This window comes from Phyllostomus discolor, chromosome 1 (genome assembly GCF_004126475.2).
Source record: "Phyllostomus discolor isolate MPI-MPIP mPhyDis1 chromosome 1, mPhyDis1.pri.v3, whole genome shotgun sequence".
Lineage (NCBI taxonomy): Eukaryota > Metazoa > Chordata > Mammalia > Chiroptera > Phyllostomidae > Phyllostomus > Phyllostomus discolor.
This window is the reverse complement of record NC_040903.2, coordinates 184,526,202-184,553,570: the sequence shown is the minus strand read 5'-3', so window position 1 is coordinate 184,553,570 and position 27,369 is coordinate 184,526,202. Positions and strand designations below refer to the sequence as shown.

The 27,369-nt window shown below is 40.0% G+C and overlaps 2 protein-coding genes across 6 annotated transcripts in view; one reads left to right on the top strand and one right to left on the bottom strand.

Moving 5' to 3' along the window:
- The window catches only part of TIMM9 (translocase of inner mitochondrial membrane 9), an 18,459-nt gene extending 2,599 nt beyond the window's left edge, over nt 1-15,860 (top strand). For 3 of the 5 annotated variants that reach the window (XM_028505646.2, XM_028505648.2, XM_028505650.2), the window contains 4 exons: nt 342-430; nt 12,456-12,520; nt 13,014-13,109; nt 14,374-15,860. In XM_028505646.2, coding sequence (XP_028361447.1) covers nt 12,482-12,520; nt 13,014-13,109; nt 14,374-14,508 — 270 coding nt within the window. In that variant the 5' untranslated portion in view covers nt 342-430; nt 12,456-12,481 and the 3' untranslated portion in view covers nt 14,509-15,860. The remainder of the gene's footprint in view (nt 1-341; nt 431-12,455; nt 12,521-13,013; nt 13,110-14,373) is intronic. The other 2 variants (XM_036010457.1, XM_028505647.2) reach the window with 1 other exon arrangement.
- TOMM20L (translocase of outer mitochondrial membrane 20 like) lies at nt 14,830-27,369 on the bottom strand. The gene is made up of 5 exons (XM_028505645.2): nt 26,000-27,369; nt 25,822-25,865; nt 20,370-20,451; nt 15,945-16,087; nt 14,830-15,002 (listed from the first exon to the last, which is right to left on the bottom strand). The coding sequence occupies exons 1-5, from the start codon at nt 26,133-26,135 to the stop codon at nt 14,949-14,951; spliced, it is 459 nt and encodes a 152-aa protein (XP_028361446.1). The 5' UTR covers nt 26,136-27,369; the 3' UTR covers nt 14,830-14,948.

Here is a 27,369-nt window from a genome sequence, read left to right as displayed (position 1 = left end):
TATGATGTTCACCTGAACATACTTACTACCTGGAAAGTAAGGGTATTATGTATTTTTGAATACATATAGTAACATGTTAAATATTTGTAACCTCAGAATAGATTGAGGAAACTAATTTCACTTATTGAAAAGGAAGGGGCTTTTTTCTTTCTATATAATACTGTTAGTTTCAGGTGTACAACATAATGATTCCACATCTATATATGTTGCAAAATGATTACAATAAATCTAAGGAAGAGGCTTTTTAAAAAATGATCTAGCCAACAGAAGTTTAGATTTCGTCAAATAGATATTAGCGTTTGAAGGGGTCTCCCAGTCATTGTAATCCCATCATTTTTCAGATAAGAAATCAGGCCTCACTGGAGTCATTCAAGCAAAAGTTGGACAACTACTTTTCCAGAACAGAAAGGAAACTCATGCATCAAAAAAGGTTTGAGCCTGATGGCTGATAAGATCTCCCTTTACTCTTAAGTTCCCTGGTTTTATGATATATTTGATTTGGCACAAAAGTAATTTAGCATTGCTGTAATCATTCCCAAGACCTAAGCCAGGGATTTGGGAACTTGCTTACTCCCTCCCTCCATCTCCAGGTTTCAGGAATATAATCAAAAGGTACCCCCTCAGTGCATGTTTACCTCTACAATAACAAACATTGGCTGTAGTATCTGGAAACTAGGACCAAGTAAAAGGGCAGTCACATTGCCACTGCCTGTTCTCACCATCAGTGGTTTGCTTGGCTGTTGGAGTTTGTCAGCATAATTTATGATTAAATAACTGCAAAAAAATACCAAAAGACTTACAAAATATGAAAGTAGCAAATAAATTTGCAAATCACTTCTTCAGTCATCTGCAGTATTTTCTAGGAACAGTTGCCTACCATTATATACACTGTAAGCTTGACACACCTATACTCCGGAGATACTGTGGGTTCCGTTCCAGACCTCTGAAATAAAGGGAGTCGTGATCTTTTTGCTGGTGGAGGGTCTTGCTTTGAATTTTTAAAAAAAACACATCTGTGAAGCACAATAAAACAAAGCACAATAAAATGAGGTATGCGTGTATTGATGACTACAGAGAAGAGCTTTAGAAATTTAGGCAGACTTAAGAAAATTGTTGACTTAGCTCTTGAGTTCAGTTGTAGGTCTGGGAAGACATTTGAAAAATAAAATTTATAACTGAATGATTCTAAAGAAAAGGAAACCATAATGTTAATGCAATGGTCTTTGAGTAGTAGAACTAGTTCTCTTTTATTTTCCAAATTCTCAAGAAATAGATTGTATTTTATAATTTGATAAATTTTACTTCATTTTAAGGAAATATATTACTGTTAAGAACTGTGTGTTAAAAGATAATACCAAGAAAATAATTTTAAATAAAGAATATTCACACCAATACCACTGGGGCATTCCTCATCTATGTCTTGTGAAATAACCATTATTTGTCACCCTGGGTTATATACTAAGGGGCAACTGGGCAAGTCAGTAGAGTGATAACCGTCTCTGAAACTTACAGAACGTTCAAAGATGTCATACTTTCTGCCTCCAACCTCTGGTTGTAAAAGTTGTTACATATGAATTTTAACCTGAAGAGATAGAAAGATAAGAATAGGAAAAAGAACTAGATTTTTGGCATCGTAATTAGCAAACATGTCAATTTCCTAGGTATTTATAAGTAAGGAGTCAGATGTTTTCTTTTTGGTGTGAGTTGTAGAAAGTTCAGGCTGCTACCTGTCCTGAACTACAGCAAGTACGCGGTACAGCTCAGTAATTCGGAAGGCCAGGGTCTTATGGGTGCCCTTTAAAGCCTACTGGTAAACGAAGTTCCTTATCGCCGGTGTATTTTTTTAAATTTCAAAAAACAGTGTGATTCATTTAATGCCTACTTCCACAAAAGTTATCTTACCAGTTCTTGGATCTTTTCAGACTGTTCTGAATTGTAAGCCAAAAGAACTCTATTAGTGAGTGTTTGCCAATATCTACCACACTGTATTTTACTCTTCTGGTAGGGATTACAGAGCTAGACAATCTCACTTCTTTCTTACGAAGCTTTTTGTTTTAAGATTATTGTACATTCACAGACAGTTGTAAGAAAAAATAGAGAAATCACTTGTGACATTTACCCAGTTTTCCACAATGGTAACATTTTAAAAAACTATACTACAATGTCACAACCAGGATATTGATATTGATACAGTCAAGATACAGATTATTTCCCTCACAAAAGTCTCATGTTGCCTTTTATAGCAACACCCATTTCTCTCCTACCCCGACCCCTCCTTAACCCCTGGTAACCACTAGTATGTTCTCTGTTTCTGTAATTTTGTTTATTCAAGAATGTTGTATATATTTAAAAAAGAATGTTGTATAAATGGAATTACACAGTATGTGACCTTTTGGGATTGTTTTTGTTTCTTTGTTTTCATTCAGCATAATTCCTCAGAGATTTGTCCAGGCTGCTGTGTGTATCAATACCTCATTCCTTTTAATAGCTAAATAGTGTCCCACGTATGGTTCTCCGACTTAACTATTTACCCATTTGAGAACAACGAGGTGGTTTCCAGTTTTTGGCTGTTACAAATAAAGTTTCTATAAACATTCATGTACAGGTTCTTGTGTGAATATAAGTTTCCATTTGTCTGTGATAAATGCCCAGGAATGCAGCTGCTGGGTCACATGTTAGATGTTTAATTTTGTAACACACTGCTATACTGTTACCAGAGTGGCCATACGATTCTACCTTACCCCTGGGAATATGTGAGCCATCCAGGCTTTCCACGTGCTCACTAGCATTTGGTATTGTCACTATGTTTTTTTAATGGCTAAATTAAAATTCATTTTAATGGGTGTATAATGCTCTGTCACTGGTTTTGTGTTTCCCTAACAGACTAATCATGTAGATCTTTTTATGTGCCTATTTACTGTCTGTATTTCCTCCATAGATGAAATGTCAGCTAATGTCATTTGACCATTTTCTAATTGGATTGTTTGTGCATTTATTGTTGAGTTTGAGATTTCTTTATAGTTTCTAGTTACTAGTTCTTTGTCAGCTCTTTGTCTTTGATGTCAGGTCTAAGAATCCCTTGTCCTAAAGCCCAAAGATTTTCTATTTTTCTATAAAAGTTTTAATATTTTCATGTTTTACATTTAAGTCTCTGGTCCATTTTGAATTAATTTTTTAAAGAGTTTTTGTGTGTTACTTGCCTTTGTATTTCTTTTTTTTTTTTTAAGATTTTATTTATTTATTTTTAGAGAGGGAAGGGAGGGAGAAAGAGAGAGAGAGAAACATCAATGTACGGTTGCTGGGGGCCGTGGCCTGCAACCTAGGCATGTACCCTGACTGGGAATTGAACCTGCAATGCTTTGGTTCACAGCCCGAGCTTAATCCACTGAGCTACACCAGCCAGGGCTGAATTAATTTTTATATAAATTTTCTGAAAGACCTAGTGTGAGTTTAAATTGTTTTTATAAAAAGGCTTTGTTTTTTAAGATTTTACTTATTCCTGGCTGGTGTAGCTCAGTGGATTGAGTGCGGGCTGCGAATCAGGCATCGCAGGTTCGATTCCCAGTCAGGGCACATGCCTAGGCTGCAGGCCACGGCCCCTAGCAACCGCACATTGATGTCTTGATGTGTGTGTGTGTGTGTGTGTGTGTGTCTCTCTCTTCTTCCCTTCCTTTTCTAAAAATAAATAAATAAAAAATCTTAAAATAATTATTAAAAATATGTGTGTGTGTGTGTATATATATATATATATATATATATATATATATATACAAGTTAAAAAAAAACAATTTTACTTATTTATTCTTCCAGGGGAAGGGAGGGAGAAAGAAAGGAGAGAAACATCGATGTGTTGTCTTGCCAGCTCCCCTACCGGGGACCAGGCTGGGAACCCAGGCAGGTGCCCTGACTGGAATCCAACCAGTGAACTTTCACTTTGTGAGCCAACACCCAACCAACCGAGCTACACTGGTTGGGGCAGTTTGAGGTTAAATTTTTGTCTGTGGACTGTTCCAGCACCTCTACCAAAACTAGGTGGACATATCTGTGTGATTCTATTCCTGGGTTCTCTGTTCTAATCTGTTGATCTGTGTGTCTGCCCCTCCACCAGTGGCACCACACGGTGGTGATTAATGTAGCTGAGTCTTCCCATCCATGGACCGATGTCTCCATTTCATCGTCATTTTTTAACTTCAGTGTCCATGTGTTAACTGCAAGCATATAGAAAGTGATATTTTAAAATTTATCTTCCATCCTGTGACCTTGCTGATTTTACTAGTTCTAGGAATTTCTTAAGATATTCTACGTTTGCAATCATGTCATCTGTAAATAGGGACAGTTTTATTTTCTTCCCTTAGAACCTGTATGCCTTTTATTTCCTTTCTTGCCCTATTGCTGCACTGGGTAAAACATCCAGCAGTATGGTAAGGGCAGTGACAGCCGACATCTTGCTGGCTCACAATCTTAGGGGAAAGTGTTTAGTCTTTCACTATTAACTGCAGCACAGGTGTTTGTATAGGCTCGTTGTCAAGTTGAGGAAGTTCCCCTCTTTTCCTAATTTTCCGAGAGTTATAAACATGAATGGGTGTTGAATTTGTCAGGTAGTTTTTCTGCATCAAGTAACATGACCATATGATTTTTCTCCTGTAGTCTGTTCCTTTTACATGTTTTGGGTTTATTTTGCTCCTTTTTAGGTGCTTGAGGTAGAAGCTTAGATGGCTGATCTGAGGTTTCTTTTCTAATGTATGAATTTAGTGCTGTAAATTTTCCTCTTGGTGCTGAGTTAGCTCAGTTAACACGAATTTTGATATGTTGTATTTTCAGTTTCATTCAGTTCAATGATTTTACCTTTCCCCTTGACACTTCCTCTTTGACCTGTGGATTATTTAGAAATGTAATGTTTATTTACCAAATGTTTCAAAATTTACGTGTTATCTTTATGTTACTCATCTCTAGTTTGATTCATCGGTGGTCAGAGAACACACTTGGTATGGTTTCATTTATTTTAAATTTGTTGAGGCTAGTTTTATGTAAACCCAGGATATTGGTTCCATGGGCACTTGATAAAAGGTATTCTGTGGTATTGGGTGAAACGTTGTGTAAGTATGGGTTGTGTCCTCTTGGTTGATGATATTGAGTTTTTCTACATCTTTGCTAATTCTCTGTCTAGCTGTGCTATCAGTTGTTGAGTGGGATGTTGAAGTCTCCAACTATAATTGTGGGTTTGTCTCCTTCTCCTTTCAGTTCTGTCAGTTTTCTCTACATATTTTGCAGCTCTATTTGATGTATACACATTTAGAATTACTGTATCTTTGTACTGGATTAACCTTTAATGGCCTTGTGTATCTCCAGTAATATCCTTTGCTCTGGAGTCTACTTTGTCTTACATTAATATAACCACTATTTTCTTTTGATTAATATTTTAAGTATATTTTATTGATTACACTATTACAGTTATCCCAATTTTTCTCCCTTTATCCCCACTCCACCCTGCACCTCCCAAACCTCCAGCATTCTCACTTTAGTTCGTGCCCATGGGTTATACATATAAGTTCTTTGAGTTCTGTTTCCTATACCATTTTTGACCTCTCCCCATCTATTTAATGCCTACCAATTATGCTGCTTCTTCCCTGTACCTTTCCCCCCCTTCCTCCCTTCCCCCTCTCCACTGAAATCCATGTGATGTCCATTTCTCTGATTCTGTTCCTATTCTAGTTATCTTTTTTCCTTTTTTTTTTTAGGTTCATTCGTTGATAGTTGTGAGTTTCTTGTCATTTTACTGTTCATATTTTTAATCTTCTTTTTCTTAGATACGTCTCTTTAACATTTCATATAATAAGGGCTTGGTGATGATGAACTGCTTTAACTTGACCTTATCTGGGAAGCACTTTACCTGCCCTTCCATTCTAAAAGATAGCTTTGGTGGATAGAGCAATCTTGGGTGTAGGTCCTTGCCTTTCATCACTTCAAATACTTCTTTCAAGCCCCTTCTTGCCTGCAAGGTTTCTTTTCAGAAATCAGCTGATAATGGGCACTCCTTTGTAGGTAACTCTTTTCTCTTGCTGTTTTTAAGATTCTTTATCTTTAATCTTGAGTAACTTAATGATGATGTGCCTTAATGTGTTCCTCCTTGGGTCCAACTTCTCTGGGACTCTCTGGGCTTCCTGGAAGTCTCCTTTGCCAGATTGGGGAAGTTTTCCTTCATTATTTGTTCAGATAAGTTTGCAATTTCTTGCTCGCCTTCTTCTCCTTCTGACACCCCTATAATTCAGATATTGGAACATTTCAGGTTGTCGCAGAGGTTTGTAAGACTCTTCATTTTTTTTGAATTCTTATTTCTTCATTCTGTTCTGGTTGGATATTTATTTCTTCCTTTTGTTCCAAATCATTGATTTCTGGTTTCCTTTCTGTTGCTATTCCCTGAATATTTTGCTTTATTTCATTTTGGGTATATTTCATTTGTTCTTTCATTTTTCAACCAAGCTCAGTCAGTTCTGTGAGCATTTTGATTACCAGGGATTTAAATTCTCTATCATATAGGTTGGCTATCTCCTCATCGCTTAGCTCTCTATCTGAAGTTTTGCTCTCTTCTTTCATTTGGTCCCTATTTCTTTTGTTGGGGGGCAGGGGGTGGGAGGGTGCTTGTTAAGTTGTAAGGGGGCGGGGCCTTAGGAATTCACCAGGGCAGGGCAACCCTCCTTGCTGCTCTGAGATGCTGCCTGTGGGGGAGGGGCCAGGGAGGGAACAGTGCAGCTCGCTTGCTCATCTGTAGTGCACCTTCCAAAGGACTCTAGTGTGAAACTGGGAGTTTCTCCCACAGTGGCAACCCCCGCCCGTAGCCCAGAGTCAGATCTGAGTCCCAGCTTCCCCTTCAGCCAGACCTGCCACCTTACTGCGGTTTTTCTCAGCTGGCCTGCTGGCGAGGTGCACTGCCTCACCACGGTTTCTCTCCATCTGCCATCTTACCGGTCTTCTCAGGCTGGTTGACTGTTTCTGTAATTCCTTAGTTGTCAGAGTTCCCATACAGTTTGATTTTCTGCCACTTCTGGTTGTTTATTGATTTTAGATTGGTTGTTATCCTCCTTTTGGTTGTGTGAGGAGGCAAAGAGTTTCTACCTATACTTCCATCTTGGCTGGAACTCTCCTTTGATTAATATTTGCATGATATCTTTTTCTATTCTTTTGTTTTCAACCTGCCTTTATCCTTATATTTGAAGTCAGTTTCTTGCAGACTGCATGTATTTGGTCATATTTTTTAAACCCACTCTGCCATTCTCTGTGTTTGAATAGATTATTTAGACCATTTATATTTAATTGTTTATCTGTTACAGCTTAAGTTTGCTATCTTATTTTTTGGCTCATTTTGTTCTCTGTTTTTGTTTCTCCCTTTACTTTTCCTTTCCTTCCTGTGAATTATTTAAATACTTTTAAAAATACCATTTTGATTTATTTATAGTGTTTTTGAGTGTATCTCCTTATGTATTGTTTTTAGTGGTTCCTGTAGGTATTACACGATATATTCATAGTTTATCACAATCTAATGGTGTCAACATATTACAATTTCCACAAAGTATAGAAACATTACCTCCCTTTAGCTTCCCATTTATAATATACATTTAGAACCACATTATACATAGTTTTATAATTTTTGCTTTAACTGTCAAATATAATTTAGGAAACTCAAGAGAAGAGGAAAAGTGTATTATTCTTACTCATATTTTTCTCCTTTTTATCATTTCCTTTCTGTTTAGGACTTTAAGACTACTTTTAGAGTAAATTTGCTGGCAACAAAGTCCTTGTTTTCATTCATTTGAGAATGTCTTGGTTTCCCTTTCATTCCTAAAGATATTTTTTCTAGATACAGGTTTCTTGATTGGCTGTTGAGAAATCTGCTGTCATCCTAATTGTTTTTCCCCTACAGGTGAAATGACGTTTTTCTCTCACTGCGTTCAAAAGTTTTTTATTTTCATTTTTAGATGTTTGACTGTGATGTATTTTGATATGGACTTCTTTATGTTTGTGTTCTCTGGAATCCATTCAGCCTGTTAAATCTGTAAGTTTGTCTTTTTGCTGAATTTGGGGAGTCTTCAGCCATTATTTCTTCTAATACATTTCACATTTGTGCTCTCGTTCTCCTCTCCTTCCAGAACTCTAATGACACAAATGTTAGACCTTTTGTTCAGTCCTCAGGTCCCTGGTACTCTGCTTATTTTGTCATTTGTTTTTCTCTTATTCAGATTGGATCAGTCTTGTTTCCATCTTCTGGTTCAATGATCCTTTCCTTTGTCATTCTGCTGTTGATTCTGTCCATTGAATTTATTTTGATTATTAGAGTTTTCATTTCTTACAACAGCCATTTGAAAATCTTTGTCAGATAATTCTAACATCACCTCAGTGTTGGACGTCTATTGATTGTCTTTTTACATTTAGTTTGGGAGCTTCTAAGTTCTTGGCATGGTGAGTGATTATTTTATATTGTAACCTGGACGTTTTGCATATTGTGTTATGAGACTGTAGATCTTGTTTAAACTGTCTCTTCTAGCTGGTTCTTTTTGGCACTACTCCATCAGAGGAAGTGATGGGTGCGTCACCTTGTTACTGCCAGGTAAAGGGAGAAGTCCAGGTTCCTCACTCCGTCCCTTTGCAGGGAGGATCTTCTCATTACTGCTTAGTGGAAGTAGTTCTGGCTCTGCACTAGGCCTCCATCCGTGTTTCCCTGGCTGAGAGGGACTGGAGTGCCTCATCACTGCTTCCCACATGGCCTCCACTGACACCAAAAGCAGCTGTGTGGCCTAATTAAAATGGGGCAGTAATGCAAGTCCTGAGTCTCAAACTGGTGCCTTTAGCCCTGGCTGGCATAGCTCAGTGGATTGAGCGTGGGCTGTGAACCAAAGTGTCATAGGTTCAATTCCCAGTCAGGGCACATGCCTGGGTTGCAGGCCATGACCCCCAGCAACCGCACATTGATGTTTCTCTCTCTCTCTCTCCCTCTCTTCCCTCTCTAAAAATAAATAAATAAAATCCTTAAAAAAAAAAACTGGCTGCCTTTGATACCACCACAGAAAGGAGGAAGGGGGAGGTGTACCTCATTACTGCCACTTGAGGTGGAGGTTCAGGCTCTGCTTGTGGTTTTCACTGACACTTGACTGCAGGGGTAGAGGGTCCTCATTAGTACCCCGTAAGGATGAAAGACCCTACTCCCACTGGTGGGGGAATTGGAATGCCTCACTGCAACCTGGTGAGAGTGGAAGTTTAGGCCCCCGACCTAGTTTACGCTGATGTGGGTGGGGATGGGGGCCCGTTTTTTCTGTGTTTGCCTTGAGTACAGCAGTTAATTGTCTAAAAGTTTCTTATGTGCTTCCCCTTTCCTAGCCCCTTGACCGGAGGGGGCAGGCTGATGAGGGTGGCCAGGGGAGGGAGGGCCTTTTTTTTTTTTGACTGTTCCCACTGGCATTTGGAGATTGCCAGCTTCTTTAGCTCCAAGTCTGACAGATGAGACAGCAGAGAGAATTCACCACAGTGCTGTTTGTCAGGTCCCAAAGTGCCTAGCCAGTTTGCTTTCTTTTCCCACTTTTCATGGTCTTATGTTTTATAAAATTATTGTCCAGGCAGATCAGTTATACTTAGTGAGAGGAACAGGGAAAAGCACATCCACCCTACTTTTCTGGAGGTTCAAGTCCTAAACAACCTCATTGTATACACTGACAGAATCCTCTGGTTCTTTGACTGGTTATGGTATTTTATAGCAGTAATAAAGATGCTTGTTGCCTCAGAATCACGACTGGTGTCAAAATTAGCACATAATATATTTGGTACATTAAAAATGTTTATTGAATATCTACCAATTACTTAAAATAGTAACTGCTAAGACTCCAAACTATAAATAAGTTTGATGTTGATATTCGAAGATAATACAACAATTTGGTTTGATTTCTATGCAGTTCAGTAGTTGGAGGGTATGCCATCAGTGTTTCACGACCTAAATGAGCTGAGGCAAACTCTAATGGATAGTATCTTACCTGGAGTACATAAATGATGATAGTCACAGCAGCATCTGGGAAATTGTGAACTTCAGGTGATTCTTAGTACATTCCAGGTAGTTTATGTGGTTAAATGTAAATGTGTGTGTGTATACATGTTATTGTTGTTATTATTATTATTCACAAAGCTTTGAAATAAAATAGGAATAAAAAGCATTCTTGTTAACTCTTTAAGTGTTTATGGACACTAAATTGCCTGATTGTTAACCTAACCTAAGACCTCCACTGCACTGTCTGTAGCAGATAGAAGAGTTTTAGTAGAAAAGATTATTCTGTAACCACTAAACCAAAAATTCTCACAAATGCAGGCAATTATATTGGGTTGGCCAAAAAGTTTGTTTGACTTTTTCCGTAAGATAGATCTAATAGCTCTTAAATTATCTTGAACATCATTCGAAACAATTTTGTTAGATTATATTGTGACAGCTAAGAGAGGTGAAGGGAGGGAAAAAGAGAGGGAGAGAAATATCAGTGTGTGGTTGCCTCTCACAATGGCCCCTAGTGGGGACCTGGTCTGCAACCCAGGCATGTATGTGCCCTGACTGAGAATCAAACCAGCAACCCTTTGGTTCACAGCCCGAGCTCAATCCACTAAGCTATACCAGCCAGGGCTATCAGCATGTATTTTTTTTTAACTTATTAAAATTGGTGAATTTTTAGTGTAGCCATTTTAATATTGAAGATGGAAGAAAATAAGCAAATTTTCGGCATATTATGCTTTATTATTTCAAGAAAGGTAAAAACATAACTGAATGCAACAAAAGATTTGTGCAGTGTATGGAGAAGGTGCTGTGACTGATCAAACATGTCAAAAGTGGTTTGTGAGGTTTTATGCTGGAGATTTCTCTCTGGGCAGTGCTCCATGGTCACGTCAGGTAGACCAGTTAAAGCTGATAGTGATCAAATCAAAACATTAGTTGAGAACAATCAACATTATACCACATAGGAGATAGCCAACATACTCAAAATATCCAAATTACTAAAGTTCTTGATGAAAATGAAAACGTGTCTTTTTTACAGGAAAAACATTTTGGCCAACCCAATACTTTTTATTAATCATTACTTCAAAGATAACTATGGGCAATAACGCCTCAACTGGGACGAGCATAGAAGATAGAAAAGAACTGATGTTTTCCCTTACATATGGAAAAAATAACTTAAAAATGTCAGCAATACTAATTTAGAAGAGAATGAAGAAAGAGAAGAGAAGACTAAATGCAAAAGAGCAGACAGTGTATACGTGGTTGGAGATGCTAGAATGGAAGTACCATTGATTATAATCATTAATTGAATGAGAACGTAAATTTTTTTCACAGTGGTAGCACTTTGAATTTCCTAATTAGTTTCATCTCTATAACAGCTTCATAAAAATTTTATGTTTTACAGAGCAACTTTAAAAATTGATGAGTCAATAAGAATGACTCATCCAGTTTGCCTTTTTTGCATTGGTAATCATGAAATTCAAAGCTAAATATAATGCATAGAAATTCTGTTGTCTACAGTGTACAAGATTAGTATTTGCTTATCCTATCTTCTACATGCTTTCTAATTTCTATTTTAAACAGCTTTATTTTATACAAATCTTTTATATAAGATATTCTTCCTTCTTAGAACTAGCCAGATAGAGTAAATAAATAATGGGATACATTCTTATATCTGAATTACCTGAGCCTGGGCCCTCCATTTAGGATATGTGAAATCCCAGTAATTCAGAAAGGCTTTTATGACTTCCTTATCTTCACTTCCCTGTTGCCCCCAATCAGATCATAAGTGTCACGTGTTTAGAAGTTTCTGTTACAGTGATTGCCCTTTTTGAATTGCAGAATGTACGACACCTCTAACTTCCTTTTCTAGTATATTAGAGTCTATTAGAACTCGGAATATCTTTCATTTGGGTTGCTGATTGATAACTTGGGATGGTGTTTGTTAACAATTAATAGGATTTTGCATTTGCATAGAGTAAGTGAAAGGAACATTAGTAGCATAGGTCAAAGTTCTGTTAGCAACCAGTGGAACAGTTAAGCATTTATAGGAAGACAACAGCGATCTCTTGGTTTCCCTCAGAACCCGACTAGGAATGGGACTTTAACAAGTGGCTTTTTTGCAAGGTAACAGAGCAAATTGTCTTAAAATTGGAGATTTTGATAGACAGGGTCTTTGGGTCCTATAAATAATATTAGCATTAAAAAATCTAATTCTAAAGTATGGTTCTTTGTTGTCATTAATGATGTGAGAGATTGGGGGAGTGACATATAATTACATACACAGTTAGAAATTCATAAAATATGAACAGTATTTCAGGTAGACTTGTTTCAGTTCTATTTCATAAACTATTCATGTTTTGATTACCTATTTAGCGAGCCTAAAAACATTTGTTTACAAATTGACAAACTTTTTTATGTTTTATTTTTAAATCAGGTGACTAATAAACATACCGAAAGAATATGGCTGCACAAATGCCAGAAACTGATCAGATAAAACAGGTAAGGTATTATAATTAAGGAAAAAGCATTTTGCAAAACATTTAAGGCACTGTTGGATGCAACCACGTCAGTCAGTAATCTCACAAAATAATTTTATTTTTCAGATAACCCAGGAAAAAAATATTTAGCAGGAATATCTGACTATATTTTGTAGCTCAGTTAGAGGTGTCCAAACTTTTGGCGTCTCTGGGCCACACTGGAAAAAGAAAGCTGTCTTGGGCTATACATTAAATACACTGCGACACGTAATCACTAAAAAAATCTCATAATGTTTTAAGTGAATTGATGATTTTGTGTTGGGCCGAACTCATAGCCATCCCGGGCTGTGTGTGGCCTGCGGGCCACAGGTTGGACACCCCTCGAAGTTGAAAAGAACCTTTGATTTCAAATATTACTGTATATTTTGCCTAAATACAAACTTCAGTAAAGTTTCAAAACATCTTTGTTTTATTTAAAGCCCCAAATATTAAAGAACTTTCTACTTTGTTTGTAGTTTAAAGAATTTCTTGGAACCTACAATAAACTTACAGAAACCTGTTTTTTGGACTGTGTTAAAGACTTCACAACAAGAGAAGTAAAACCTGAAGAGGTATGAAAAGTGTTGCCCACTAAAAATTCTCTAAGCTTGTGATCAACAATTTAAATGGGATTCCCCTAGGTATTTTGCTTGTTCCTAGTTATTACAGGAATTTTGACTGCCTTTTATGTTCCATTGCTTGGGGGAACTGAAGCCGCCGAGGACCCATAGCATTGAGTATAATGCTCACCAACCGAGTATGACAGTCCCATTGAACCAAGGCACACTGTTTTTCAGAGAAGATGTGTGGGGCTTGCAGAGTTACTGTCCCATTGCAGACAGTCTTACTAATTAGCTTTCAGTCAAGGTGACCTAGCTAGAGAGACCTGACATGGCTTTTCTGAGAAAATGGCTTTTTACCCTGAGAACTCAGGTTAACTTTGGAAAAGGCAAAGCTTGAATTTGGTGGCTTATATTGCATAGGTAGACTCTGAGAACCCAAGCTTAGTAGAAGTCATAACTTTTAATGTCCTCACCAGAATATTTATATATTGGCTTAAGGTGATACAACTTCTTCCACTGGAAGGTACTAATAGACATTCATGTTGAGAACTTGACGTGTAACCAGCAATAAATAAATACTTGTTAAACAAATGACAAAGTTTGATAGATGCTGGGTGTAATATTCTTATTGGTAAAAAGTGAAAGTTTGAGAATTAAGGATGGAATTTCTCATTTAAAAGGAACTAACTTGCTACTGGGCCTAGTTTAATAATCAGAATAAGGAGATGGGGATGTGGGCTTTCAGTTAATATTAAAACATACCTGCAGAAAATCTAGTCCAGATTGAAGGGACTTAGCATTGTTTGTAAGGCCTACAAACTTGTAGGTATTCCCTGTATTAATTCTTGTATTAACAGTTGAAAACTACGGTCACCTGCTACTTATTAATACCATTTAATTCTCAGGCACATTGAAAGAAAAGTACCCACTGGTTGGTCTTTTAGAATACATGAATTTTTAAAATTTATTTATTTATTTTTAAGATTTTATTTATTTTTAGAGAGAGGAGAAGGGAGGGAGAAAGAGAAGGAGAGAAATATCAATGTGTGATTGCCTCTCACATGCCCCCACTCCCCACCGGGGACCTGGTGGGCAATCCAGGCATGTGCCCCAACTGGTAATCGAACCAGTGACCCTCTGGTTTGCAGGCCAGCACTCAATCCACTGAGCCACACCAGGAGGGTCTGAATACATGCACTTTTTAAGATTAATAATTTGCATTTTTAGATTAATAATTTGTGTTGCCTCTTCCATCTTCTCTGTTTAATTCTAGACCACCTGTTCAGAACATTGCTTACAGAAATATTTAAAAATGACTCAAAGAATATCCATGAGGTTTCAGGAATATCATATTCAGCAAAACGAAGCCCTGGCAGCCAAAGCAGGACTCCTCAGTCAGCCACGGTAGAGCCCTGAAGGACAGACTGTCCATCGAAGCCTGCCAACACTGCTGCTCTGGAAATGAGGACTCATCTGACAGAATCCCCTGAAAGCAGCGGCCACCATGTTAACCATCTGTCATGACTGTCTGGCAAATGGAAACCACTGGAGAAACAAAATTGCTATTTACCAGGGATAATCAAAATAGAAGGTTCAAAGAAAATAGAAAGATGCAACCTTTGTTGAGGCCTTATTATTCAGGAGCTTAGTCACTTGATTAGAAAAATAAACCAATGTTTCTTCAGTTGTGACTATTAATTTTAAAGCAAAATATGTGTTCAATCATGAATGAGATAGAGAAATTTTTTATTACTAAAAGTAAAATAAATGGAAGTGTCACTGGGCAGTTGTTTTTACTGTATAGAACCATATTATTCTGACTGGACTGTGGATACGTTGAAATGTTTCTCAATCAGGATCATCCTCCAAGTATTCCTGTTCATTCATGTCTGCCTCAAATTGCTGGTGAACACATAAAATGGTTACTTGCTAATCATTTCAATGCACGATCCTTTTCTTGCCTCACTTCTTGTGTCAGGGTGGGCATTACACATTCTTATTCTAGCTGCATTTTCACACATATCCTCAGGAAACAACCCACCTGAGACTAGCTTGGGGATGTTTGAGAGCTGGCTGTGAGGCTCTAGCGGAGTCTGTGTTTGTGAAAAGATGAGAACGTGAATGACTGAGCCAGACCGACAACAGCATAGTCTCAGCCCTGGCATGCAATCAGTGCAATAAAAAGGGATCCAAAGTTAAAGTAGTGTCTTGTGGCTGAGTGAGTCCTAAAACAAGCATTTTTAGGAAATCCTAATTGATGCGTAAGCATAACAAGCAGCTTAGTAAATGTAAGTGGATTAATACCTATTAATAACTGCTTATGAATGGATTTCATATGATAACAAACTCAAGTTGTACTTAAGAAAACACTAATTAGCCTGTATGTTTAAATTTCCAAAGTGATACCTATGTTTTGTCATACTAACACAAAGTAGAAGTGTTGTTCTGCTTTGATAATTTACTGTTTTCTATGCTACATCTAATTTTTAAGCCATTAGGTCATTTAAGTAACAATGCCACTTAAAAGGCCTCCATTGACATGACAGTCAGCCAATAACTGTGGCATCTTTTTAAAGTGCAAAGACAAAATATTAACAATGCTATCTTTAAAACTGAAATGCTGAAACCTGTATAATACTCTACAAAATGTCCAATACATTATAGTCAAAGAAACAGGAAAGTATTGACTTGTTTCACCTTAAGGCAAGAAAAGCAATAAAAAAAATAAGAGATTTGGCTCATTTAAAACTTTGGGCCATTCACACATACTTTACTGTTTCTGTGTACTCAAGCCCAATATAGTCATTCTGTCCATTTCACGAAGGTAATTAAATATATGCTCACCTGGCAAAGAAGGGGAATGTTGTGTAACAGCATCTCAAACACCTTGGGAGGCAGTGTGTGCTTAAAGACCTTCAGAAGTTCCCTCGGTTGCCTGCACACTAAAAGGGCATTGCTGAGGTGTTCAACCCCCATTCTGTGCTCTCCTGAAACAGATTAAGTTCAGAGCAAAATTTTAATGTTCTGTAAAATATGTATTATTTTTACCAAGAAGTCACCAAGCATTAAAACTTAAAAAGCATGTCAAGATAAAGCCTAAGGAAACAAACCTCATAAAGGGGATAAACGTGGGCGGAAGTATTGAGCTGCCAGTTAGATCCACTGTGGTTGAGGTGAAATATGAGTAACTTTATGACCCAAATCACAGTAAGGAGTCTCACTGTTTAACAGTACATTCTTGCCTTGGAAATACTCTGCAACTTGGGTATTAGTTCTTTCAAAGGTTGTGTTCTGCTAATTGACATAGGCAGGTTTTCTTTACATGTGTGACTGCTAAAATTGTACATAAAACGTCTGTTTTTCTGACTAAACACTTCTTAAAAATTGAGTTTATTGTTGGAACAAGATTTAGTGTAACATGAATTATATATCTGGAAGAAGAAAATCAGAATATGAACTGTCATTTTAAAGTAAAATTTTAAAATGAGTTTTAAGATGATTCGTTATAAACTAAGAATGAAAATTTGTGAAGAGTAGAAATTAAAGAATTTCTGTTCAAGTTAGAACATAAAATCACTTAGTCTCACTTCCTTGTTTTGGGAAACTGAGGCAAAGATCAGTGGAATGATGTAAGGCTTCAAAGCTAATTAAAGCTTCAGGCCATTCACACATACTTGACTGTTTCTGTGTACTCGAGCCCACAGATCAGTAATGAACCTGGGGACTACTGTGTGCTGCATCTCTTCCAGGGTTAGGCAGTAACAGAGACTGAAATGGTGACATACATTTAATATAACTAGTTAGGAGATAGAATATATTTCTCTGTAGTTAAATATCATTAGATTCTTATTAATTGAAATGAATTTCCCATTTGTTGGTTGAAATACGTGGTTGTATGAAAAGTGCATGATGGACAGAAAGAAATGTTCCCCAAAGATTTGTACTAAGCTTAAAAACTGAGAAAGACATGACCTAACCTAGATACATAGACAAAAAGCCCTGTTGATATGTAGGTTTTATAACTTAAGGTTTTATGTCTGTAGACACCTAATTTTACATTTTTTAAAGATTTTATTTAATTATTTAGTGGGAGGGGAAACGTGGGGAGAAAAAGAGTTGGGGAAAACATTGATCAGTTGCCTCTTGAACACATCCCAATCAGGGACCAGGCCCACAACCCAGGCATGTGCCCTGACTGGGGATTGAACCGGCAACTTTCTTGGCTGAGCCATGCCAGCCAGGGCTAATTTTACATTTTCAAAGGAAGACATTCATTGCTGGGCTTTTGGTAACTTTTCTTTGGCATGTAAAGAAGCTATTTTTATTAACATTTTTAAAAGTTGAATGGAGAGAGCGAGAGGAACATCTATCTGTTATTCCACTTATGCATTCATTGTATATGCCCTGGCCAGGGATCGAACTTGCAACCTTAGTGTATGGGGACAACACTAACCACCTGCACTCTCAGGCCAGGACTAATGAAGCTATTTCTTAGATGAAGTATTTCACTGTAATGTTTATTTTAAATTAATAAAATTAAAGCTTTATGAAAATGATGCATTAAGTCAAAACACTTTGGATGTATTGAGCATTTTAAAGAAAAAGATGTAAGTGACTGCTCTCAAGTTGATGGAACTAATGTAACACAAAAACAATTTGACCAATTAAGTCGACCAACACACTCAATCAAATCCCTGGCTCCACGGCCCCATACAGACATCGCCACAATTGCAATGGCTATAGGAGAGCTGTACAACCCGACGACCAAGTACTGAAAATTGGGGGTGGTAGCAGGGGCAGGTGGAGACAACTGAAAAGGATTACAGAAAACTGGGTGAAAAGTTACTGCACTGGAATACGGGTTCTCGATGTTGGATTTGTATTGTCAAAACCTAGGGAGGTTTAACAAATAATGCTTAGGGTCCACGCCCAGAGATTCTGATTTGACTGGTTTAGGACTTGGTGGGGATTTAAAGAATAAGCAACCAAGACTGAGAACTGCATCAGAAGTAAAATACAAAAGTAACATAACCCTTAAAGAGCTAATTAATCAATTTAGGGGTTCACAGATAAAATGTTACCACCTTTGAAAGGGAAAGATTTTAAAACAAGTTTGCAAGTACTGTTTTAATCATCTCAATATCTGTAACATACTCACCTCAAAGTCTAAATTATTACATGATAGCTCTTAAGCAGTGAATAAAAATAAAATGTAAAAGAATGTTTTTTCTTTTGATTTAATATTCAGAATTTTCCTCTCCATATTTATACTATCCCAATTCAATAAACGTTAAAGCTGAAAGGTTCTATTTGAATTGCTTTTATATCCAGGGAGTATCCATATCTAGGGATTACTCAAGGTTTCATGAGGTCCTAGTTTATATAATTTGGGGGTGCCTATTTAAGAAAATATAAAATTATGAATACAAAATGGGTAGGATCCCTCCCAGCACCTTTAAAGAGGCCTGTGCACTTCATTACCTTTGTGTAAAGTCACTCCTGTTTATATCATTTAAGTCAGTTCTACGTATTCATTTTGTTGTCACTAATATTTAATAGATATTTTAGTCCATTTATAAAACTACCTAAAAGATTAGTACTGAATAAAATACTAAAATTTCAAACTATGATTAATGTGCAATAATTCTGAATGGCTGCAATATATTTTTAATTTCTCAAAGCCTTTATCATGTTTTTCATCCATTTTTTAAATTTTATTTTTAGAGAAAGGGGAAGGGAGGGAGAGAGGGAGAAACATGGATCAGTTCCCTCTCACACATGCCCCGACTGGACATGCCACAGCCTAGACACGTTCCCTGACTGGGAATCGAACCAGTGACCTTTCACTAAGTGGGACAAGGCCCAACCAGTGGGGCCACACTGGGCAGGGCCTTTATCATGGTTTTAAGCCACAGATTAAAGTAACAACCTTGGGGATTACTGTGGATTGTCCAGGATCTTAACTTCCTTTTTATCTTTACAAATCCTGGAGAGTGCTACTCTCTTCAATGCAGGTTGAAAAACAAAATCTTAAAAAAAAAAAAAGACTAAAATGTTTTGAAGCAAAAACAGGTATAGGTGATGAGAGATGCAAGAGAATTTGTAACACGTGAAAAAAAGATACATAAATGGATGTAATGCTCTTTGTCCAGCAACATCATTTACCCCTTAGATAAGAAGCCCCACCCCCAAAATGTTCCTTCCTAGTGTTTAACACCAGGATAAAAACATGGTCATTATATGTACTAGCTATAAAACACCGATATTATCTACCATCATTTTACCTGACAATACTGTGTTTTCTCTCTAATCTATCTGGAACTGGCTGGGGGTAAATTATAATTCAAAATACAGGTCATGCCATTCAGTGCAAAGTAATCCCTACAGGCATCACTACAACAGACAGGAAAAGAATGGCCATTCATAATGGTTTTATCATCAAAAACAAGTGTATTGTTAAGAATATTCTAAGAAGATAGGAAAATTTTTATAAAGCAGTAAAAATTTTTAGAGATTGATTCCTATAAGTAGTCGTTTGGAAAGTTCATTTACTCAGAATTGTACCTGACAATAGATGAGGTGTTTTTGCATTTGGCTTTGCTCCTCTGTTAGCACCTCAAGACTGCAGCATAAACTGGAGCAATAACTGACATATAACACATTGAAACTGGATAGTGTGGTGCAGTGAAGATGCTGGCACAGGTTCTCTTTAAACTGAAGTACATCAATTAACACAGCTAGTACCCTGGCTGGTGTGGCTCAGTGGACTGAGTGCCAGTCTGTGATTCAAAGGGTCCCTGGTTCAATTCCCAGTCAGGGCACATGCTGGGTTGCGGGTCAGATCCCCAGTTGGGGGCCTGTAAGAGACAACCAGCTGGTGTTTCTCTCCCTTTTTCTCCCTCACTTCTCCTCTCTAAAAATAAATCAATGAAATCTTATTAAAAAAGCACACATACTGAGTGCGGGCTGGGAACCAAAGTGTCCCAGGTTCAATTCCCAGCCAGGGTACATTCCTGGGTTGCAGGCCATAACCCCCAGCAACCGCACATTGATGTGTGTGTGTGTGTGTGTGTGTGTGTCTCTCTCTCTCTCTCTCTCTCCCCCTCCGTTCCCTCCCTAAAAATAAATAAATAAAATCTTTAAAAAAATTTAAAAAAAAAACACACATACACACATCTAGCTAGTTAACTATTGGACATAGATACCAATCAATAAATAAACATAAACTACCACAAATAACTGCTTACAAAAGAATGTTTACATTCTTACCTCTGGATAACCAAAGTTCTCCCATTAGTACCTCTTGCAGAAAAAGTTCTTGCAATTTTTCATTCCTTGCTGGATCCCACAACTAAGATTCACAAAAGATTTAACAATGAGTAATGAGTGTCAGGAATATGGTTACTAATCACAACTACTTAGTTTTTATTTTAAAAACCACATCTTGAACCTAGTTGCTAAATCCGAAGTATGACAAATGCAGTTGTTCTTCATAACATTTACACTGTTTTCTTAAAATGGAGTACAATTTCAGGTGATAAAAAAAATACATGTCATATTCAGGTTAGGCTGAGATGCTTGCAATACTTCATCCATATTTTGCTCAGCTTACTAAGTACACATAGAAGAAATCCTACCATAATTAACTATAACAAAGGTTGCTTTGTACATTGCAAAACTGCTTTCTTGCCTGGGGTATTAGCATTGCATGTTGATTTGGCAAAGGGCGTGGTGGAGAGCTGGCAGTGCGGCTGGTGTCGGGAAGGTTGCTTTGGTTTGCCGCAGCCTGGTTCATGAAGGTGACCAGGGTCACAGGACGCCACATCACTGGTCCCGTGCCCAGGGCTGGTCTTTCAAGGTAGAGTGAGCAACCCCTAGCCCAAATATCGACTCCACTGCCAGTCATTTCAGCTTCAGCCTTTTACGTCCAGAGGGTTTTTGTGTTTGTTTTCCAAGAATTCTCTTTCTAAAATGGGATGAGCCTGGGGAAGGGGGTCATATTTTAAGCTCTTATCAGCAAATATGCTAATGGTCAATAACAATCAAAGGCTTCATTCCACAGACAGTTAATGAGCACTAAAGAATGAGCCTCGCTAGAGAGAGATGGATAGGGAAGGAGACTAAGTCCCCTGTGCCCATCCCCAAGGAGCCCAGAGCCTGACCGGGAAGGGGCAAGCACATTGAAGACATAGCACATCAGCAGTGTCACCCCAATAATTTCAATAAAAAGGACAATTAATTCCATTCTTTAAAAAAGATCAATAACATAGTAACAATAAAGTCCCACATCCTCTGGCACTCAGTGTACAGAGACACTGCATCTGGTTGGAGAAGCAGGGGAAGCTTCTCAGAAAAGATAGCATTTGGGACATGAAGAAGCTCAGTGAAAGCCTGATGAAGAAAGACTACAGACCATGGAAAACTGCAGGGAAAAGAAATCAAGTGACCTCTATCTGGATTATGAGAGGGTGAATATTGCAACAATGATAATTACCATATGTTATTTGCAACCCTTAGGAAAATGATGCCCTCGGTATGGAAGGCACCTACAGAAGGTTGTGGTGCCAAGCTAAGGGGGACTGGTCTCACAGGGGCAGAGCAGGGAGCTATTGCAAAGAGTTACATATTCAGAGCTGCCATTTAGAAACTGTATCAATCACAGTGGCAGGTAGACAAGTTAGGAAATCACTACAATAGCCTGGGTAAATGGTAATAAAAGCCCGGACTAGTGTGGAGGCAATGGAAATAGAAAGGGAATAGGATGTGAGTTTAGAGCATAGAAAAATAAGAACTGGGGACTGATTGTGGAGGATGAAGTTGGAATGTAAGCAGGAGGAGGCAGGGTCACAGTAGGGAGGCTAGTGATACCAAAGAACATGACAAGTTAACCACGGGGGAGCAGGGGCAAGGGATGAGATGATGAATTTACTTCTGAACACACTAAGATGAGATGCCAATAGAGCATCTAGGCAATAGTCTGGCAAGTAGATGAACTTCGGGACCCTGGGTCTAGAGTAGTACATCTGAGGTCACCTGTGGAGAAGGGAAGGCGCTTCCAGGGAGACGAGGGAACCAGGCAGAACCTGAGGGCAGTGTTTCACAAAGAATCAGCTGATGGAGCTATTAAAACTGCAGTTTCTTGGGCTCTACCTAGACCTACTGACTCAATCTCTAGGAGCAGGGCCCAGGAATATGCATGTTAACAAGTTTCTAGCTGATTCTGATAAATTCTAAAGTCTGAGAATCAAAGCCTAAATAGCCCTTGGCCTACCCCTGAGTTCCCAAGTCAGAACTTCTGGCCCTTGAGTCAAATAATTTATATTTTAACAGACAAATCTAATGCAGATGGTCCATGGATCATACTTAGGCAAAGTATAAGGGCCTGAGAGTGAGTGGGAAGGGAAACCCTAGAAAAGATGGAAAGGGAAATTTCTCTGTGCCTTAGTTTATTCGTCTATAAAATTAGAAGAATGGCCCTGGCTACTGTGGCTCAGTTGGGTGGAGTGTCATCAAGTAGCCGAAGGGTTGCAGGTTCAATTCCCAGTCAGGGCACATACTTAGGCTGCACGTTTGATCCCTGGTTGGGGCAGGTACAGGAGGCAACCAATTGGTGCTTCTCTCTTTCATTGATGTTTCTTTCTCTTTCTCCTTTTCTCCCTCCTCACCCCCTTTGTCTCTCTCTAAAAGCAATGAAAAAAAAAATGTCCTCAGATGAGGATTTAAAAAAATTACAAGGACAGAGTTGTCATGATGATTATAGAAAGAACATTTGAAAAATCCTGCGTCTGTCTCTTCCTCATTTGAAATCATTCAGATCTTCACTATTTGTCATCTGGACTGCCACCCACAAATTTTTCCAGACTTCAACTTCCCTCCTCTACTCCACCCTCAAAAAAAAAAAAAATGCATCCATTGTCTGAAATAAAGTCACCATCATTAGTTATCCACCACAACAGAAAAATATCCAAACTTTCCAGTTTGACATTTAAAGCCCTCCACAATATGACACCAAACTACCACTCAGCTATCTCTCTGGCCACAACACCCCTTAAATATTGGGATTTCGGGATCTGTGCCTCTGCACAAGCTACCTAAAATAAACAACGGTAATCAACAAATATTTACTGGGCACTTACCACGTACTAGACACTGTTCTAGGCACTGAACAGGTGATGGAAAGTAAAAAAATAGACAAGGTCAATCAAATCATATTACAAACAAGTCGTTTGTAACTGCCTCCAGCCCCACCACCACCAAGAGCAATGATGGAGGGGGTGTGGAGCTGAACCAGGCTCGGCCCCAGTCAGAGACGTCAGGAACAGCATCTCAACTCTCAGTCCAGCTCTTTGGCAACTCACTGTCCTGCTTCCTTAACTATGTCAACTACACCTTTATTCTCTAAGTGACTCTGTCCCGAAACCCCAGAAATCTGACTCCTGCCTTTCCGTGAGCCTTTCCTTCGTCAGCACAAACTATCTATTCTTCCTGGACAATTTATCTCATGTCCTCATCATCAGTTCCACTGACACCACCGCAGCCGGGGGTTTGTGTTACCTCTCGCCTGTATCGCTGCAACTGCTCTTCCCTTCCTCTGATCCATCGTGCACACTCCTGCCTGATTAATCTAACCTGAACAATTTTTTATTTCCTTTTTTTAAAAGAATGCCTGCTCAAAAAATTTCAGTAATTCCCTCGCTGAATCTGAATTCCTTAATTTCCTTAATGCAGCCTCTACTTAGCTCTCCATCCTCACCTCCCACTATTCCCCACTGTGACTCCTTTGTCAAATTGATTTACTGAATAGACCCAGCAGACCACCCCCCCCCCTTTGCACCTTTACGTAAGGGTGCAGTTCACTCTGTTCTGAATAGTGTTTTGCCTGAAACCAAGACCCACATTTAACACATCCTTCCAGGCCCAGATCAATGCCACCTCTCCTCCAAAGTCTTCTGTGAAGAACTGCGTGTTCCAAAGACAGCCACAGCAATATTCCCAGTTCCACCTGCACTCCAGAAGCTTGCCTCCCCTATCAGATGTGGACTCTATTTCGTCTTCCCTTAAAACTGAGCAGGCCTCAAGGTGGGTGTACACACACACACACACATTTGCTTGCTCCTTGGGGGACCCATCATGAATTTTTTTGTATGATCATGTGTGACAATGTATTTATTTAATGTGTGGCCCAAGACAACTCTTCTTCTTCCAGTGCAGCCCAGAGACGCGGAAATGTTGGACACCCTGGTTGTAGAGCTGCCTTTTCATAACCCCTAAATGGTTCTCCAGTTCTTCCTTTGCCACCACATTTCAAGGAAGACCATGCCACATGGAGAGGACTTGTGCAAATGTTCTGGCCAACAGTCCCTGCTAAATGGACACCCAGCATGAAATGCCTGCCATGTGAGGGAGTGAGCCTCCTGATGACCCAGCGCTCAGTCCTGGAGTCAACCTGCCTGGAACTGAGTGGGGCAGGAAGGTGCAGTCTCTGCGGGACTCTGCTCACATTGCAAATGCAGGAGCAAAACAGATACTGTTTTAAGCCACAGTGCCTTAAAGCAGCAATAGGTAAGCAGAACTCTCTCCACGATAATTCTGCTCTGAAAATGATCCTCCTTTTTTTTGAGCTCTTGTTAACACTGGGAGTCACTTTTCCCCTGTTGCTAGGCTCTGCCACAGCTAGGACAATGCCTCACACATAGGAGGCTCTCAGCTAGGCAGGTGTTGACGGATCAACTGAATATGAAGGTTAAGACTTAACTCCTCCTGAAAATTCATAGAAGAACCTAAGAACCCTCCATAGCACTCTTAAAGCTATGTGAGTTAGTTAAGTTGGGCCACCCAAGATGATTGTGATTGATATCTTTTTAAATTATTTTATTTATTTACTTTTAAAGAGAGGGGAAAGGAGGGAGAAAGAGAAGTAGATAAACATCGATGCCAGAGACACACTGAAGGTTTCCTCTAGTCAACACCCCTACTGGGGACTGAACCCTCACCCCAGGCATGTGCCCTAACGAGGGATCCAACAAGCGACATTTCACTCTATGGTATGATGCCGAACCAATGCGGACACACCGGTCAGGGCGTTATTGATATCTTTGAAAACGACTAATCAATTCCGTTTTGAAGGAAGAGGGGATGTGCTCCGCTTCTGAGCTAGAGAGGCGCCGCGGGACAGAAGAGGGAGCACTGCCCAAGGCCGCGCGGTTTCGGTCGGGTGGGCTCTGAAGTCGGAGGGCAGAGGCTCCTCTGCCTTCTTCCGATGAAAAGCACCTGTTTCTACCACGTTTTCAAGCAGGTGTCCAACCTGTGGCCCGCCGATCCCCAGCAGCCCTGGATGGCTATGAATGCGACCCAATACAAAATCGTAAATTTACTTAAAACATTATGAGATTTTTTGATCACCTGTGGCAATGTATTTAATGTGTGGCCCAAGACAACTCTTCTTCTTCCAGTGCGGCCCAGAGACGCCAAAGGGTTGGACACCCTGGTTGTATAGCTGCCTTTTCATAACCCCCAAGTGGATCTTCATTCCTTCCTTTTCTTTTGTAAGCGAGAGTAAAAACTAAACCCTGAACTCAAAGTGGGCTCGGAAGTGTCCTCTCAGGAACCAGCCAGGGCAACCCTGAGCCACAGCCAGGACCAGCACCGGTAGGGATGGGGTGCGGGGGTGGGGAGGTGGTTACTCGCTACAACTCCACCTCGGCGTCCCTAAGCACCTCACCTGGGCGCCCTGACCCTCGGTCTTTTGCTGCTGGGCTCTTCTCTCTGCAAACACAACGTGGCACGTGCTGGTTGGCAGCCATCCGGCCGCCGGCGCGCGCCCCGAGGCCCCTCGGTGGCTGCGGCACCCGCGGGCCCGCCCGCCCGCTCCGCCCCTCCTCCGCCGGCGTCGGACTCACTGTCCCGCAGGCGGCGCCTGAACGCGGGGTCACCGCGCCGCTTCCAGTCGAAGTAAACACAGTATCCCAGGAAGGCGACGGCGCCACAGGCCGCCAGGGCCGCCAGGAGGCGGAGGAGGGAGCGGACGCAAGGCATCCGGCCGCGGGCGACCCTTGAGCCGAGCGTTGGGCGCGGGCCGGCGGGCGCGGGAAGCCGGGCCGGCCGCCAGGCAGCGGGCGTCGGCGCGGCGCCGTCCCGGGCCTCGGGGCTTCCAGCGCGCAGGGCCGCCGGCTTGCGGAGCGGCGCGTCGACGCCTCGCACCGCTGCTGGCGGACCGAGGAGGAACCGAGGACCGCGGGGCGGGCGGGGGTAGGGTACTGGGTGGGAGATCACGCCGTCACCCGGGAACAGAGCTCAGTTTGAAGCTGGGCCTCTCGCACTCCAAATACTGCACCCCATTTACCCAAACACACCCCTGCCCTTATACCTACGACTCCCAATCAGTATGTCTGCAACCTGGTTACCTGGGTAACTGGATCCTCCTTGGGCCTCTGTTCCCTCACCTACAAATCTAAGTCGATTCAAAGCTTTGGTGATCTAGGCGCTGGAGCACAGCACTCCCCGCTGAGCTCCTGAACACCAGCCATGCTCCTCAACCTGGTCTGCGTGGTCGTCACCTGAGAGGATCCAACAGTTCAAAGTACCCAACCACCTTAGCTCGGTAAAATGGAGGAAAGAGGGATTTTGAAGCAACAATATTTACCCTAAGGAAAAAGAAGCTACCTAATTTGCTGAGCCTGACAGCCAAAGGTCCCAGAGCAAACCCGCTGAGAACCATACTTACTAAACCAGAAAGGCAAGACTTTATTCCAAATACCCGAGTTTTGATTTTTATACTAAGCCAAAGAAGGCATAAGCTAGGTAAGAACCTAAAGAACTAAATAATTTATTTGTTTGGTTATACTCAACTGCTCTTTACAATGATATGATATTTCTAGTGTGTGCATAGCAAGGTACTCATCACTGCTGGGACTACTGCGGCAGCTGAGAGGCAGCCCAGGCCCTCACAATTTGAGTGAGTGGGTGCGAATTACATACAGTTGTTTTGAGTGCTGTGTATTTCTTTCTATGATGACTCAAGTCTGATAGTTGGGAACTCAATTGTAACACAGAAATAAAGGGCAACCTCAGAATCCAGTGTTACTGGTGATCTCGGAGCAGTTTTTGGTTCAGAATCTCAGTGATGGATTTAGCCAGGCTCCAAATAATCTTTTAGGCTGACTGCTCTTACCTTCTAATAAAACCACTCTACCACCTTCCCACCCCTTCCCATCCTTCATTTATGCTGAACTCATAGTTAAGCCCAATGGTACATGGAAGGGGATGGAGC